At 41.8% G+C, this 18,496-nt stretch overlaps 1 protein-coding gene across 3 annotated transcripts in view; it reads left to right on the top strand.

Annotated features, from left to right (window-relative positions):
* The window catches only part of LOC111961693 (dual specificity testis-specific protein kinase 2), a 39,754-nt gene extending 23,570 nt beyond the window's left edge, over window positions 1-16,184 (top strand). The window contains exons 2-10 of one of the 3 annotated variants that reach the window (XM_023984152.2): window positions 5,287-5,432; window positions 5,616-5,812; window positions 6,967-7,088; window positions 7,204-7,252; window positions 7,604-7,753; window positions 12,450-12,626; window positions 12,945-13,028; window positions 13,927-14,013; window positions 14,333-16,184. In XM_023984152.2, the coding sequence (XP_023839920.1) occupies window positions 5,630-5,812; window positions 6,967-7,088; window positions 7,204-7,252; window positions 7,604-7,753; window positions 12,450-12,626; window positions 12,945-13,028; window positions 13,927-14,013; window positions 14,333-14,434 (954 nt within the window). In that variant the 5' untranslated portion in view covers window positions 5,287-5,432; window positions 5,616-5,629 and the 3' untranslated portion in view covers window positions 14,435-16,184. Of the gene's footprint in view, window positions 1-5,286; window positions 5,813-6,966; window positions 7,089-7,203; window positions 7,253-7,603; window positions 7,754-12,449; window positions 12,627-12,944; window positions 13,029-13,926; window positions 14,014-14,332 lie in introns of all 3 variants that reach the window. The other 2 variants (XM_023984151.2, XM_070442424.1) reach the window with 2 other exon arrangements.
* The last annotated feature ends 2,312 nt before the right edge of the window (window positions 16,185-18,496 follow it).

Here is an 18,496-nt window from a genome sequence, read left to right on the forward strand (position 1 = left end):
CACACACACACACACACACACACACACACACACACACACACACACACACACACACTTACTCTTTGTTCTCTATCTCTCTCTCTTTCATGATTTTTTCCCCCCATCAATTTGATTCGTGATTCAATTTCCAGGCCTTTGTAAATACGTTTAAAATAATTGTTTCAATTGACCTGCCTGGTAAAATAAATACAGTGCCTTCAGAAAGTATTCATGGCCCTTGACTTATTCCACATTGTGTTGTGTTACAGCCTGAATTCAAAATGGATTAAATATATATTTTTTTTTATCTCAGCCATCTACACACACTACCCCACAATGACAAAGTGAAAACATGTTTTTCAGACTTATTTCAGACAATGAAATGCAGAAATATCTAATTTACATATGTGACTCAGGGGTGTGAATACTTTTGGCAGCGAATACAGCTGTGAGTCTTTCTGTTTAAGTCTCTAAGAGCTTTCCACACCTGGATTGTGCAAAATGTATTATTTTGAAAATTCTTCATGCTCTGTCACATTGGTTGTTGATCATTGCTAAACAACCATTTTCAGGTCTTGCTATAGATTTTCAAGCAGATTTAAGTCAACTGTAACTGGTAAGCAACTCCAGTGTAGATTTGGCCTTGTGTTTTAGGTTATTTTCCAGCTAAAAGGTTAAAGGGGAATTCATCTCCCAGTGTCTGGTAGAAAGTAGAACCAGGTTTTCCTTTGGCCTCATGGTGATGTGTTGGATTTGCCCCAAACATAACCCTTTGTATTCAGGACATAAAGGAAAAGCACCCAACAAGTGCTCAGCATATGTGGGAACTCCTTCAAGACTGTTGAAAAAGCATTCCAGGTGAAGCTGGTAGAGAGAATGCCAAGAGTGTGCAAAGCTGTCATCAAGGCAAAGGGTGGCTACTTTGAAGAATGTAAAATATATTTTGATTTAACACTTTTTTTTGTTACTATATGATTCCATATGTTTTGATGTCTTCACTATTATTCTACAATGTAGAAAACAGTAAAAAATAAAGAAAAACCCTTGAATTAGTAGGTGTGTACACACTTTTGACTGGTGCTGTACAATTTTAAGAGAAGTACACAAATATTTTGACAATTTAAACATAATTATAACCTATAGGACAGTCAACAAATTATTTATAGTTTACTAGGAGCCACTAGTAAACCATATCTATCCCCACACCAACACACTTACAACTTCACATTGGCCCAGGGCTGGATGGTGAGCTCATGTGGCCCTCATGATCTCACCACTCTACGTTACACACTCCAGGGTAAAGGCTGTGTGTTTGCATGTGAGTGTAACCCAATCAACCACCCAAATAGATCACTCATGTTAAAACTGACTTTTGCTCTTTGTCGAGAGAGAGAGAGAAAACAACTGTACTTTGAAAACAAAGACACACTTGAGTTTACAGCTAATCAACATTGGCTTGTCTGCCCAGATACACTGTATGGCAGTGTGTTTCAGATAAAACAGTCCTCTTGGCAAAGTCATAACATTACCATGACTTACTGTATTTTTGTGGATTTATGACATTCCTTGGAGTATTGCATTGTTTATGACCTTACTGTGCTCAAAAGACTCGGAGGAAGCCCCTGTCTTAGGAGCCAGTGGCCTGTGTGTGTACATGGCAGAGAGGTGTGATACAGGGGCCTGTATATGACTTTTATATGACCTGTGTTTGGCCTGGCGCCTGGTCAGAGGTCCCCTGGGTTCGCTGTCTCTGTCTACTCCCCACTCTAACATGTAAACTTCACCGACCATGTTTAGTGCATGTTGCAAAATGTATTTACACACACGTTATTCAGTCATTTCACCAACACAGCTCGCGTGAACGCGGATCTGCGTAGCCAAGCTCTAAAATAGAACTTGGTTCTCCACATGCTGTAAGTCCCCTCCTTATTGGATATCAGGAAGATACAAACCCACATGGATGATTGAAAGACAAACCAGGTGAGATTAATTAAAGATTTTGTATGATTTCAGGTCAAAATTCTACAAAGGAAAAGCTAAAAAGAGGACATATGCATGTCAGGTAAAATAACAACCCAATGTTTATCTCCCAGGGCAACCTAGCTAGCAACAGCTAGATAGCTAAATATCCATGAATGTTTCATGTGTGTTTCGACATGCCCCCAAATTTATATAGTTGGTTCACAGTTGATTTTGGTATTTTAACTTCTTACGGCTGCAGGGGCAGTATTGAGTAGCTTGGATGAAAGGTGCCCAGAGTAAACGGCCTGCTCCTCAGTCCCAGTTACTAATATATGCATATTATTATTAGTATTGGATAGAAAACACTGAATTATGTCTGTGATTATAACAGAACTCATATGGCAGGCAAAAACCTGAGAGAAAATCCAAACAGGAAGTGCGAATTCTGAGGCTGGTCGATGTTAAACTCATCGCCTATTCAATTCCCTGTAATATATGGATCTGTTTGCACTTCCTACGCCTCCCACTAGATGTCAACAGTCGGTAGAACGTTGAATGAAGTTTATACTGTGTTGTAGGGCTGGATGAGAGGGGAATGAGTCAGTGGTCTGGCAGATTGCCAGTTCCTGGTCACGCGCATTCCTCATGATATCGCCTTGCGTTCCATAACTTCTACAGACAGAAGGAATGCTCCGGTTGGAACGGTATTGGATATATATGATAACAACATCCTGAAGATTGATTCTCTACTTAGTTTGACCAGTTTATTCGACTTGTAATATAACTTTTTGAAGTTTTCGTCTGACGTTTGCCTGCATCTGAAAAGCATATTTGAAATCGGACACTTTGGTGGGATTAACAACAAGATTACCTTTTAAAATGGTATAAGACACATGTATGTCTGAGGAATTTTATTTATGAGATTTCTGTTGTTTTGAATTTGGCGCCCTGCACTTTCACTGGCTGTTGTCATATCATCCTGTTACCGGGATTGCAGCCATAAATTAACCTGCATGTTATCATCGTGTCTGGTGTGTATGGACGAAATTAACATGCGGGCGATGGCGCACGTAGACGCATGCGCGTGGCCGGTGTAGTCAGCATGTAATTCCCCCTCACGCCATCCTGCCCCTCAATCCATCTGCCTCCTACCCACCCTTCCCCCTCCTACCCACTTCTATTCCCATCGCCCCACCCCTTCTTATCCCAGAGCAGGGAGTCAGTCTCTATAAAAATATATATATTTTTTAAAATCTTCCTGGGTTTGACACAAAACATTAATAAACAAGAAGAGCTCAATGACAGAACTACATACATCTTTAAGAAACAGAACTGTAGGAAAACTGCAGGTCCAGACCGGGTCTCCTCAGCCACACTAAAGCACTGTGCTGACCAGCCGTCCCCTGTATTCACGGACACCTTCAATCAATCACTTGAACTATGCACTGTTCCTGCCTGTTTTAAATCACCCATCATCGTTCCCAAAGAAACAGAAAGTATCCTGCCTGGATGACTGTTCTTGCGAATAGAAAACTTTCAGAACAAAAATTCCAGTAATACTTTTGTGTACATGTGCGCTAAGCTGACCTTAGTGGATTTGTGAACACTGAAGAATCTAGTTTCTCGTGACTTCTTCCTAGTTCATGGACTTTTTATGCTTCTGTTGCACAAGATAGTGACATTATTTATTATGGCAATGTTCTACACATAAAACTGACTGGATTCTATCTCTGTCAGCATGTATGCTCTCCCACTAAAGTATTCTCATGCGTACCTTATCTGATCATCATGATGAAAATATTTAGCAGAACTCCTTTCAACCATGCACCATTTGCAGAAGCTATGAGAAGCTTGTCTGAGGGAATCTGTGTGAACAGACAACAAACAGGAGGTTGTTTGGCCTTGAGCAGGTGTTGGATACAGTAGCCAAGGCCTCAGCCTGGTATAATTGTTTTCTGCCTTGGAGCTGAAAGGAACAATGACATGCTGTTGTGATGGTGTCATAGACCTCTGCCTATGTACAGTATGTATTTGTAGTTTTAGGCTACACACCGCATAAGCAAAGAATAATGAGTCTAAACCGCGATTGTGCATCTCCAAATGGATTTTAAACCTGTCATAGTTATGCTGGGCAAGTAAAGAATCACTTTGTAAAGGGGATTTTCAGGTGAACAAAAGAGAAGAGCAGTCATGGATATAGTCAATCATAATAATTTCAGTTTAATACAAGTTGCAACAGCGATATACCTCCCGCACAGAAGCAGAGAAGATGTCTAGCAGAGACATGCCCCTTTATATTCTAATCTGAGGGTACCAAATGTACTGTAAACACCAGGCAGAGATGCTGGGAGGAAGACACAACATCAGCGGCTACAGAATCACAGTGTCATAGATACATTATCAGTATTCCCTCGGCTCAGTGTGGCGTCAAACTTTAACCATCACATTCAACACTGGTAGACATTTGATACTGCCAGTTAAACAGGTCAAAGGTACGAACATCAGTACTTGGTTACAGTAAATAAAATACAGCCGAGGAATTTATAAAATAATTCCCCATTAAATACTTAGAAGGAAATTGCTAAGTTATTTGCAATTAATTGTATGCATTAAAAAGAGCTTTGAGTGCAAATTATGGTTTCATCTCACAATGTCTTGCATCTCATCAAAATGTTTTCCCTTTCCTCAGAATCTGTTTCATTTGCATTTTAAATGAGTATATTTCCCTTTCAAATCGCCCCCATTTTATTTCAAGATCAAAAACATTTCCTTTTTCAGAAACTTTTTTTCTCATTTTTACTACACTGAACAAAAATATAAACACAACATGTAAAGTATTGGTCTCAGGTTTCATGAGCTGAAATAAAAAATCCCTGAAATGTTCCATACACGCACAAATTTTATTTCTAAAAAAAAAAGCACATATTTGTTTACATCCATGTTGGTGAGCATTTCTCCTTTGCCATGATAATCAATCCGCCTGACAGGTGTGGCATATCAAGAAGCTGATTAAACAGCATGATCATTACACAGGTGCACCTTGTTTAGGGGAAAATAAATGGCCACTTTCAAATGTGCAGTTTTGTCACACAACACAATGCCACATATACTGTATCTCAAGTTTTGAGGGAGTGTGCAATTGGCATGCTGACTGCAGGAATGCCCATAGGGTGGAGCATTGGCCCAGCGTCGTCCGGATTAGGGGAGGGTTTGGCCGGGGTAGGCCGTCATTGTAAAATAATAAATTTGTTCTTAACTGACTTGCCTAGTTAAATAAAATGTAGACCAGAGCTGTTTATTTAATGTTAATTTCTCTACCATAAACTGCCTACAACATTGTTTTAGAGAATTTGGCAGTAGGTCCAACCGGCCTCACAACCAACCACACCTCCACATCTGGCTTCTTCACCTTCAAGAACATCTGATCATCTAAAGCCCAATCATTCTGATTGGCTGGGCCTAGCTCCCCAGTGGGTGGGCCTGGCTGCCAGGTGGGTCTGCCTGTTGCCTCCAAGGCCCAATCATGGCTGCACAGTATAGTTTTGAGTGTTTGCCGCCAATATTTATGGATTGAAGGAGAGCATTGTGATAATTCTAGTTCCTCTGATGGCTTTAACACTGGGATAGGGATAGTGAGTGAGTGAGACTGAGTGTCTGACCCTGTGCTTCTCTAGACGAGCTGTCCAGGATGAGGTGTGAGTTGGAGGTGACCCCTGAACCCAGCAGCCCCACGCTGCTCGGAGAGGTAGCAGACACCTACTGCCAGGTGGACCGCTGGCAGAAGCTTCGCACCGCTGTCCGCAAACTGGAATTCTGGGAAGACTTCAGTGCCGAGCTGATTGGGAGTGGCTTCTTCTCCAAGGTGTACAAGGTATGAACGGTCCAATTTGTACATGGCTGAAAATAAATTTGTGTGTGCTTGTGAATACATCGACGTGTGTGTGTGAAAGAGAGAACAAAAAATAACTGACTTTCTACACCCCTTGCCTATGATTTACTTCCCATATTTCATGTTTGTTTCAGTTACGAAAATGTTCAAAAATGCCATCATGCTGTATATGGCATACATCCTGATAAGTGTATAATGACGTATTTCACAGAAGCCAATACATCAATTATAGTCCCAACCAAAGAGCAACCTACATTTTGTGTACTACCAACTCGGGTGTTAACTGAAAACATGATGCCTTGGCTGATCCCTGAAGCACTCCTCAGAGCAGCAGCCACAACATGCCCAAGTAATTACACTGCAGACATGTCCTTCTCTGCATTCACATGCCCACGAGACATAGGAACACAGCTTAAGTTCTCTTAATACTGTCTAGATGTGAGGTACTGTGTGTGAAGTCAAATGAACAACATTAAAATGCTAATGACTGAACAATGGCAGCATCTTCAACAGTCCTAGTAGTTCTTGGAGGTAATGTCAGGTCACAATAGCTCTGTAGCAGGGCCATCACGCAGGGCCACCGTGCGTGTTTGTGTTGAGATGGAACTCCCAGACGCTCAGATACGGATCAGAGATGGCGATATAAAGTCCTGAAAGGAGGGTGATGACAGGTGCGCAGTCAGTCAGCCAGTCTGATGGTTCAGGAACCTGTGCCAGGTTGTCTCCCAAATGGCTCCCTATGTAGGGCACTTCTTTTGACATATGGGCCCTGGTCAAAAGTAGTGTACTACATAGGGAATATGTTGCCATTTGGGACACAGCCAGATAATGCTACTGTGGAGGGAACGTAGTGTACCACGGAACCAGTCTGGCCTCAGAGACAATAGGATGTAGTTAACTCACCTCAGGAAGAGATCAAGACTGCTAAGATTCTGTTGCTCTAGTCTCAGCACATTTTCGTCTTGTGTTGGTATGCAAGAAACTGCATTGTTTGTTTTGTTACCCTGGCTCTAGTTCATGGAGATCCAGCCTTGTTTACAACTTGTCCAATACACAATAGTGAGATCGTCCAACTGTTGTCAATCAAAGCTGAGCAACAACTGCTCTGTAAATATATAACTCCCTTTGTTGTCTAGGTGTCGCACAGCACAACGAGGAAAGTGATGGTGGTCAAGATCTATAAGAACGACGTGGACCAGGACAGCATCGTACGAGAGATCAGTCTACTGCAGAAGCTCTCACACCCTAACATTGTCAGGTCAGTCCCTTTCCAACATATATGACAAATGCTTGTTTTTAGAGGAAGATGTGTAGGAGTTGCAAAAAAAAACGTAACACTGTGATAGTAATGCAAACTATTATTATCCTCACAGGTATCTTGGAATCTGTGTGCGAGAAGAAAAGCTGTACCCAATACTGGAGGTAAGTGTCCTTAATCACTTAGGACGCCAACATTTTCCTCCCAGTATCTGTGCATCTCACCATAGAATCAAGAGATTGGTTTCCCTGTGTAAAACCCATAGAAATGATTATCTCTATGGTATAACCCATCTCCATAGACACATGTAGATTCTCTATGGTACTTTCCCTCTGTATTTGTGCATCTGGCAGTAGTCACGGTTGTTGAAGGGAATAGATTGCTAAGTATGTGTTTAACCATGGAAATAGGATATCTATGTACTTTATATGGTACTGAATAAAGGATCCCATCTCCATAGACATGAATATAGGATCTCTATGGTACTAATGCACCCCCTCTCTGTGTTGTGTCAGTATGTGAGCGGGGGCTGTCTGGAGGACCTCCTGGCCCAGGAAGACGTGTCTCTGTGTTGGAGGGAGAAGGTGGACCTGGCCTGTGACATCAGCAGAGGCATGACCTACCTGCACTATAAGAACATCTACCACAGAGACCTCAACTCCAAGGTATACACACACACCACTGCCAGGGTCTCGTCTGGACAGATGACTACAGTGGTGCCAGAGCAAAGTACACTACTAATGCAATCTGGGCTTTTAATTTAAAAAACGCACATGACTTTCATTTGACATAATCTTTTTCCATGTATCCAGACGCGAGTGGGAGGTTGATTGAAGGTATCAAGGACAAGTACAGTATATGTTTCTGGTTATATCTTGATCTGTAAATCAGATAACTAGGGTCAGCCGACTATTTTCTCAAGCACGTAGATCAGAGATCATCAACTTGATTCAGCCTCGGCTCACTTTTTTCTGGAGCGGGTGGTCAGGGGGCAGGAACATAATTACCAATAATTTGTAGATTGCAAATTGACTGCAAGAAGCCCAAACAGATATAATATTTGACTAAAACATAATCATTTCAAACCTTGCTTACATTTGTATACGATCACATATCTCCCTCTATTATGCACAGGAATACTCTGGAACAGATTTCCTAAATAAAAATCAATTGGAGCTGATTTTCTGTTTTGTTCTTTACAGTCTTTTATGTCTAACAAACCATTTTATACTTTTTTTTGCTCAGAAAACTTGGGGGGGGAAAATAAAATCACCTTGGGCTGCCAGTTGAAAAACCCTGACGTAGATAGATATCCACTCTACCCGCACTATATCCTAACACGCATAATAAGGACCTAACCTAGTGCCTACTGTACCTATACTAGCTTTAGCCAAACGGAACCTGTCACTGTATACAACACAAATGCTAAGCTGCAGGGTTGGCATTCTTCATAGCCTGTATTAGTCCCACTGAACAACTTTAAGTCCTCTTTGAAACAGTGTTACCTCTTATTCATGCCGGTTTAGTTATGCCAAAGCTGTTTTTTTCCAGCATAGGCAGATTTACAGGGATCCTGCCTCAGATATCACTAACTACTGACTGAATTTCACTGTAGGGGAGGCATTCCTGTCAATGTGGGGTTTTGTTTCAGTTATGGGCCTTTCCAGATGCTGGCCCTGCTATTAAGACCTTCTCAAAGGCTGCATCCCAAATAGCACCTATATTCCCTAAAAAGTAGTGAATTGTTTAGGTAATAGAGTGCCATTTGGAATGCAGCCTTTGAGGTCTTAATAGCAGGGACAGATTCTGGGAAGGCTCATAACTGAAACAAAACCCCACATTGACAGGAATGTCAATGTACAGTAAATAAGCCTTGTCCAAACCAGAACAGGACAGGACAGAAGCCTATAGGACAGAAGCCTATCTCATGTTTCTATAGTGTGAGGCAGTATAATGTACAAGTACACCCCCTGGACACGACCCTAGTCTAGAAAACAAGTAAGAGGGGGCTGAGGTTGAGCGTTTCCACCTCCTGGATAATCCTCTGTGAACACTATGCAAGGGGTTTGTTTATATACTAGCATGCACACACTCACATCTCCCTTTCTCATGATCTATCCATCCCAGTCCAAACTCCTCTCTTTGGTAGTAAACCACATCAGTGATGAGATTATGGGTTGTGGTGGGTGTGATTCTCCCATTGCCCCATTGCTCTGTCATTACAGGCCCATGGTGTGGCAGGAAACGCCCTGCATGCTCTTACTAGAACCAGTCATGTCTCCCCAGCAGCACCAGGGATAGAGAGGTTATAGAGATATAGGCTGAATTCTGTTTTAAATAACAGATACTCTCTGTCTAACCGCTGGCCCATAAGTCTAGATACCCATACTGTCTAAATCACTGGCCCATAGCTCTAGATACCCATACTGTCTAAATCACTGGCCCATAGCTCTAGATACCCATACTGTCTAAACCACTGGACCATAGGTCTAGATACCCATACTGTCTAAACCACTGGCCCATAGATCGAGATACCCATACTGTCTAAACCACTGGCCCATAGATCGAGATACAGATACTGTCTAAACCACTGGACCCTAAGTCTAGATACCCATACTGTCTAAACCACTGGCCCATAGATCGAGATACAGATACTGTCTTAAACCACTGGACCCTAAGTCTAGATACCCATACTGTCTAAAACCACTGGCCCATAGATCGAGATACCATACTGTCTAAACCACTGGCCCATAGGTCTAGATACCCATACTGTCTAAACACATGGCCCATAGGATCTAGATACCCATACTGTCTAAACCACTGGCCCATAGGTCTAGATACCCATACTGTCTAAACCACTGGCCCATAGGTCTAGATACCCATACTGTCTAAACCACTGGCCCATAGGTCTAGATACCATACTGTCTAAACACTGGCCCATAGGTCTAGATACCCATACTGTCTAAACCACTGGCCCATAGGTCTAGATACCCATACTGTCTAAACAACTGGCCATAGGTCGAGATACCATACTGTCTAAACCACTGGCCCATAGGTTCGAGATACCCATACTGTCTAAACCACTGGCCCATAGGTCGAGATACCCATACTGTCTAAACCACTGGCCCATAGATCGAGATACCCATACTGTCTAAACCACTGGCCCATACTGTCTAAATCACTGGCCCATAGATCGAGATACCCATACTGTCTAAACCACTGGCCCATAGGTCTAGATACCCATACTGTCTAAATGACTGGCCCATAGATCGAGATACAGTCTTAATCACTGTCACTGGTCAAAACTTACTGTTCCGATCTGTCATTAGTCTCGGAAACCCAGACCTAGGATGTCGGATTCTCTAGGACATTTTGAAAGGGGAAAAACAATTGTTCAACAAACTTTTAATAAAAAATATTTAACTGCTGATACAATTAATATTTCACTGCTGATACAATACACACACCATATATTTAGTAGAAAGTATTTTTTACTTGGGTTTGGGTAGGTGAGGCTTAAAATGTGGGTGGGAATTGTACTCATATTTAGCTAGGGTAACAAGCGGATACAGTAGTGACGTCATCGGTGACTCACGTCCCATTTCCAACTTGTCCTCTCTGTCCCAACTAACGCCAGAACTTCTATTGACGTGTAAGCTGGAGCATTGGTACATTGTGGGAGGCAACCCATCTGTCTAGAGAGACTACTCTGCCATCAATAGTATTGGGCCAACAAAATGGCCACAGCAGCCTCCATGTTACATCTCAATAATTCACTGTTCAGAGAGGATGGTTGTTGAAGGAACATTTCAGACTGGATTATGAGGCAGCCTGTTAAACCACCTGGTTTCAGATGGGTACTGTTTGTCCTAATGCAGGAGCAATAGTCAGCTCAGTAAATGACAGAGGAACGAATCTGAAGTGTGTTTTCAGTCACATCCAATTTTATGATTGTTTTAGATTTTTCACCGTCGCTGTGCCTCTTTGTCCATGTGAGAATTGTGTGGTTTGAGCAGTGGTGGGAAAAGAACCCAGTTGTCATACTTGAGTAAAGATACCTAAATAGAAAATGACTCCAGTAAGTCACCCACCAAAATATTACTTGAGTAAAAGTATTTGGTTTTAAATATACTTAAATGTCAAAAGTAAAAGTATAAATCATTTAAAATTCCTTTTATTTTGCAAGCCAGACGTCACAATTTTCTTTTTTTAAATATTTACATATAGCCAGGGGCTATCTCCAACACTCAGACATCATTTACAAATTAAGCATTTGTGTTTAGTGAGTCCGCCAGATCAGAGGCAGTAGGGATGACCAGTGATGTTCTCTTGATAAGTGTGTGAATTGGACCATTTGCCTGTCCTGCTAAGCATTCAAAATGTAACGTGTACTTTTGGGTGTCAGGGAGTAAAAAGTAAAATACTTCCTTTAGGAATGTAGTGAAGTAAAAGTTGTTAAAAAATAGAAATAATCAAGTAAAGAACAGATGCCCCCAAAAACTATTTAAGTATTTTTACTTAAGTACTTTACCCCACGGTGTTTGACCTCCAGCACAGTGATAATTCATAACTGTCAGTATTCAAACAGTGAATAAAGAGGTGTTTCATATGATGTAGAAACATATGAATGTATAGTCTATGGAATTAGGTTGCTACCTCAGGCTCAAACGCAGATAGAATGGAGGAGGTTAAAATGACTGTGTTGTGTGGATGTAGAAGTGTCACACTGGCCTCTTGTGGTCAACATGTTGCACTGCAGTGTGACAGTATGACTTCAGTTATTGCCTTTCTAGTGAATCCCAGCTCTATGAATATCTACTGTACATTTATGAATAGATTTTTATGTCTACTGTATCGTACATTTGAATAGATTTGATAGCAGTGACCAGTGCTTTTAATGTGAGTAATATTCTGAACGTTGTGTGTGTGTGCAGAGTTGTCTAACGTTGCCTGAACGTTGTGTGTGTGCAGAGTTGTCTAACGTTGCCTGAACGCTGTGTGTGTGTGCAGAGTTTTCTAACGTTGCCTGAACGCTGTGTGTGTGTGCAGAGTTTTCTAACGTTGCCTGAACGTTGTGTGTGTGTGCAGAGTTGTCTAACGTTGCCTGAACATTGTGTGTGTGTGCAGAGTTGTCTAACGTTGCCTGAACNTTGTGTGTGTGTGCAGAGTTGTCTAACGTTGCCTGAACGTTGTGTGTGTGTGCAGAGTTTTCTAACGTTGCCTGAACGTTGTGTGTGTGTGTAGAGTTGTCTAACGTTGCCTGAACGTTGTGTGTGTGTGCAGAGTTGTCTAACGTTGCCTGAACATTGTGTGTGTGTGTGCAGAGTTGTCTAACGTTGCCTGAACATTGTGTGTGTGCAGAACTGTCTGATACGGGAGACGTCTCGGGGCAGGGAGGCGGTGGTGACAGATTTTGGTCTAGCCAGAGAGGTAATGGTGGAGCTGGCAGCTAACGACCCAGAGAGGAAGATGTCTCTGGTGGGATCTGCCTTCTGGATGGCCCCCGAGATGCTCCGAGGGGAACCCTACGACCGCAAGGTAGGTAGCCTACACACACCTCTGCATCCCAAATGGCACCCTATTCCCTATTGAGTTTACTGCTTTCGACCAGAAATATATGGGCCCTGGTTGAAAGCAGTGCACTAAAAAGGGAAGAGGATGCCATTTGGGACGCTGACAGTCTTACACCCTGATATAGAAATAACAGTTATTTTATTTCATGGTTTCCACTAAATAATAGAAAATACTTACATCTGATCCTTCCTATTATAATCTATTCATAACATTCATTTCATTTAATTAATTAATGGAATGGAATTAGGACGATAAAGTCAATAACATAACTTCTTCCTCCAGGTGGATGTCTTCTCTTTTGGCATAATGCTGTGTGAGATTTTGGGCCGGATCTCAGCAGATCCCGAGATCCTTCCCAGAACACGGGTAAATTAAAACATACACACACACACAGTTTTCTATCCTTGTGGGGACCAAATAATTGATTCCTATCCAAAATCCTATTTTCCCTAACCCTAAATCTAACCTAACCCATAACCCTAAGTCCAACCTTAACCCCAAAACTATACCCAATCCTGACTCCTAAACCTAACCGTAACCCCTAACCCCTAACCTAATGTCCCAACTTGTCCAAATATGTATTGTTTTACTATCCTTATGAGGACTTCTGGTACCCACAAGGAGAGTTAAACAAAAAACCCACACACACTTATCAAAACCAAAGAACCATAGACTGCTAGATTTAGACTGACACTACACATGTGGAAATTATACCACAACTGAGCTATGAGTTAATTAAATGTATTTCCCCACAACTCAGACATTATATTGAATGTGATCCTGCAACATAATTTGGCGATTAGCAGTCTTGTTACTTGATAGCACTCTTAGTTATTAGGCCATTAGTGACAGTACCATTTGCATGTAGATGATGGTGAAATGAGTCATCTAATGTCCCTGGGGTGATCAAGACAAGGTCAGAGACAGGGAGCAGAGAGAGACTTTAATGTGCTCGTTGAGGTTTCACATACATTTGATTTATTTGTGACATTTCTCATTAGAAGTGGGAGGACCGCAGGGTCAGTTAGTCACACTGCTATCCTATCTATACAGTATGTGTTCTGCGAATTCATCAGTAGTCCCTGATGATCAAAACTGAGGTATACAGTAGCCTGTATACAATAGTGGGGATCTCAAAACTTTCCTTGTTTGCCATGACATTGGTTATCTGATCTAGCTCTCTAACCTGTAACTACTTAGTGATACTCTATGGGCCTGTACATGTTGTACAATGCAGTTGACACAGTGTTTGTTCTCTCTGCAGGACTATGGTCTAGACGTTGAGGCCTTCAGTGAGATGGTCCAGGGTTGTCCACGACGCATCCTGGAGCTGTCAGCCAACTGCTGTCTGGTGAGTGTGGACTGGAGGGAGGGAGTGTGAGGGAGAAACGGAGAGAGAGGCTGAGAGACAATGTTAGAGAGTGAATGTGAGAGCATGTCTCAGAAAATTAGAGACTTAAGCCGGGATTCATTATGAAGGGCATTGACCGACAAACACAGCTCTTTTTTTAGGTGTGCTATTTAAAGGTAATTTAGGTTTGAGCCAACATCTGCAGCGTTTATCATGAATGCGATCTCTCATTGTCTCAATTACGAGAGTGTAAGAAAGACATGCATTTGCCATCTACTGTAGAATATCACTCATGTTGTCCTCTTGTTCTGTGGTTCAGATGGATGCGTTTCGGAGACCCTCCTTCTCAGAGCTGCTGGATGAGTTGGAGGACATCGCTGAGAGCCTGGAACCCCCCGACTCAAACCTGACCACTGGGTGAGGGGGTGGGGTCACCTGGTACCCCTCTCAGCCCTCCTCCCCTAGAACGGAGGACAGTGTGGACGGCAGCAGGCAGCCACCCCAGTCTTATACAGCAGAGGCACTTTATAGTTCAGGTCCGCTCTACAGGAACCAGGTGTAGGGCTCATAATGCAGCTCCTCCTGCTGACTCTGTGTGACTCTGTGTGTTTCTCTGAAACAGAACCAGATCACTGGAAGTTCAACACTCACCACCCCCCACTGTCTTTCTACAGTACAAACTCAGCTAGTGTGGGTCCATTTGAAAGGGGTGGGGGTCGAAACAGACTCAGAAATTCCCTAAGGAGCATTTCCTCCTGGCTCTTAAGTTGTATTATATGATGTTATTATTCCACTTTAAGTTAAGGATGTAGAAATCCTTATTTGTAAGTAGTGCATAAGGAGGACTGACCGAGTAGTCCTGATCCGTCTATTCTCTTCTATCATAATATCATCATTTAAAACAGAGGTTCCCAACCCAGATCTGCAATGCTTTAGGCTAGAAACATGCCGTTAATTGCCTGAGGAAGACTCAACTCTGATGCACATGGGAATATCTTTGGTTTGTCTCTGACATTCAGAAGCTTAGCTACGACCTTCTAAAGTCGAGGAGTCAAAGAAATTGGACTGCTTGGGAAGTAATCTTATACAATGTGTGGCTCTGTCGCTATCAATTGATCTATTCACTTTCTGTAAAAGAGAATATCTAGAATTAAATGAAAACATCATAAAATGATCAGAATAAAACATATTTGGTAGCGGAATAACATTTGAGGAAATCGGGTCTAGACTTTATTTTCCTTATCCATTATTATTAAATAGCCCATCTAAAAGATGTCACGAGTCTTCTAAAACTACGCAGAATTGCAGGAAATTAGCTTCAAAACAACATTTTCCTAGGTCCCTCAAATTAAACAAAATCAAGCTGGTGGTGTATTTAATATAGACTATCTCAATAAACAATAATACATAGAAAACGGGGAGAGGGGTGGGACATTTTTCAAATGTGAAAAAGGGGGCCCTGGGGCTAAAAGGTTGGGAACCCCTGATTTAAATAACATTTATGTACGACTTCTCCCCCTTTCTTTCATCAGCCAGTCCAAGTGGTGACACAATCAAAAATACCCCCCCCCTGTTAAAGTAGTCATCTGAATGATGTCTTTTAACAGTGAGGTAATGGTGGACTGCAGCAGTGGAGCAGGATTACAGGAGTCAGGATTACATTGCACTAGAAGTGACTGTTACAGTACATGGCTGAAATCTATAGAATGAAGGAATTGTGCTACTGTGTGGGTAAGGACCAAACAACACTCTTTCTCTCATTTCCTTTCTTTCTGGTTTCTAACGTCAACACTGTTCTGTTGGAGATTAACAGAGGTGGCCAGTGTTAGGTAAGGGTTGGTGTGGTTCAGTACTAGGGCCAAGTAGACAGAGGAAGGAGCAGGATGTGAATAAAATAATACTAAACTCAATTAAACACTAACCTTAGGAAGGAACTTAACTGTTGTGTATCGTTTTATACTAAATGCTTTTGTTTCTTGTAATGGTTGTACTGTACCTTTTTTGCCTCACCCTTTTGTGGGGATACATTTTGTTTACCATATCAGATTCATACAGTACTTTATGTTTATATTTTGTGAATCTGTTGATTGGGTAGAATTATGCTTACTTTACAGATCTTTAGATTTATATGGAAGATTTAAAGCAATGTTTAATAAAAGGCATAGAGCATTGATGTGTGTGTATGTACTTAAACTGGACTTTTAATGGGATAAAAAAATATTAACACTATTGTGCTCATTACATTAGCCTCATTAGCTGAAGATCTTTAATTGATGTCTGGCTAAAACCAATATGTTGAATAATTAACACCAATATTGCTGCGTTCACACAGGGAGCCCAATTCTGATCTTTTTTTCATTAATCGGTCTTTTGACCAATCAGATTAGCTCTGAAAAAGATCTGATGTGAAAATATCTGATGGGATTGGTCAAAAGACCAATTAGTGGAAAAATATCAGAATTGGGCTGCCTGTCTAAACGCAGCCATTGTGGTGGTTCACGCTCAGAAAATGGACTTGGAGCTCTTTCTTAAATCTGCAATTCTCCTAATTTACTGCAGTAGGGGAGTCGTGTAGTAACTCCCATGTTGCTTCCTCCAGCCTATTGATATGACTTGCCATGATTCCCCTTGTCGCTGTGAAAGCAAAACAAATGGAAAACATCTTAACAGTTGTTTCCTGAGGGTGAACGGCATGTAATGGTTTAAAAAGGTTTGCTTTTTTACCATCGTTTGTACCAATCAATAGGACATTGTCAAAGGCAAGAAAAAAGTCAAGAAAATCACTTGCATTGGAAAGAACTATTTTCTCCACCACTAACCTCTATATGAATTTGACAGCACTCTGCAGCTATCCTGCTCCGAGAGAGCGATATACACTATATTAGAATTCAATGGCTTCTGATCTAGAGATTACATGCTGCTATTAAGAAGGGTGGAAGTATAGTAGTTTATCAGAATTCAATGGCTCGCGATTTGCGAGAGAATTCTGATGTGATAATGACACATTGAGGGGAGGCAAACCATGGGCAGGCTGTAGTAGGTTTGGTAGGTGAGGCACATGCTAGGGTCACCCCTGTTTAGTATTCCTGTGAGGCCTTCCTGTGTCTCTCTCTACACGTCTGACATGAACATTAGCATTCGCAAAAGCCTCGCTTACTACACTGCAGCCTCGCCGCTCTTTTTTCTGTAATTGAGGGAGCTCCGAGGACCTGCATTTACAGCTCTGACACCAACGGATGGGCCATTCATCCATTCATTTATGAACACGATCAAAAATCTATTTGGCGCCGGGGAGCGCAGAGGGAGGAAAGGTGATAAACTACTAGAGGTAATCATTTGTAATGTGTGTAATAGTAAGGAAAGGATGTGGAGGGATTGGAACAGTGGCGTACCACAGTTTCGCGAGCAAGGTCTGAGCAAATGGCTAACTTCATACAATTCAGTTGCCATGGGTAATCTCATGCTATTCTAATTTAACATTTTTAAAGCACATTTTGTGTAATTGTAAACATTTATGTCATAGCCTGACCTGTTCATATGCTATCTGGGGAGGGGGGCGACCTTCAGGGGGTGGTTGTTCCCTAGAGTCCACGAGGGGGAGGTCCTAAGTCAGCAGTCTTAGAATTGCACACTTCTGCAGGTGTGCTGTTTTTTTGGATCCTCTGGTTCCTCTCTGGTTCCTCCCCTCATCTTGTTTCCCCCAGGCCTTCCATGGTCTCCTCGTTTGGAGAAATGGCATGTTTGGCCTCTAAAGAGGAGGGATCTGACAAAGCAGCTGATGGGGGGGAGGGAAAGAAATCTTCTGTAAAGAGATCATTTTTGAATTAGAGGGACCTGTTTTAGTGTAGAAAGATGGTTAATCGCAGTCTGTATAAAGTATTCAGATAAAGTAAATAAATGATTAAATGTAAGAGAAACTCTAATGGTACTCTAGCATTACTGTCGGATGAAAAGACATCCATTTCCTGAATATGTTTTGGCTAGGGACATCAGAGATGCTACTGTGAATGTAAAATGTCTAATTCCATACATTATTGATTCCAATTCCCCAAAGTGCTCCACAATGAAGAGAACAAACAATCGCCTTGGTTGAAGAACAAAACAAACTACCAAGTCTTTGAACGTGCCAATCATGAACAAACACATACCAACGTGCACACACACTCACTTACACACCCTTTAACCTCTATACAGAATACTGAAATTATAACGTGTTGCAACTCAGACAAATGTTCAAATGTTCAGTAACCAACTCTTTATGGAAATTCACACTGCTCTGATTTCAGAATGAGATGTACTGTCAACTGCTGTCCTCAGCAGACGTCTCACGTGTTGGCTCATGAGCCCAACAAGCTCAAACTTCAAGCTGTAGTTCTTTCACTAACTACCAGACATTTCAGTACCTAGCCCTCCCCCTCCCCACTCCCTCCTGCACATCACATACTGTAGCTCTGATATGCTCAGTAGCGGTGTGTGGGTAAAA

Source organism: Salvelinus sp. IW2-2015, linkage group LG4q.1:29 (assembly GCF_002910315.2).
Source record: "Salvelinus sp. IW2-2015 linkage group LG4q.1:29, ASM291031v2, whole genome shotgun sequence".
In the NCBI taxonomy this organism is placed as follows: Eukaryota; Metazoa; Chordata; class Actinopteri; order Salmoniformes; family Salmonidae; genus Salvelinus; species Salvelinus sp. IW2-2015.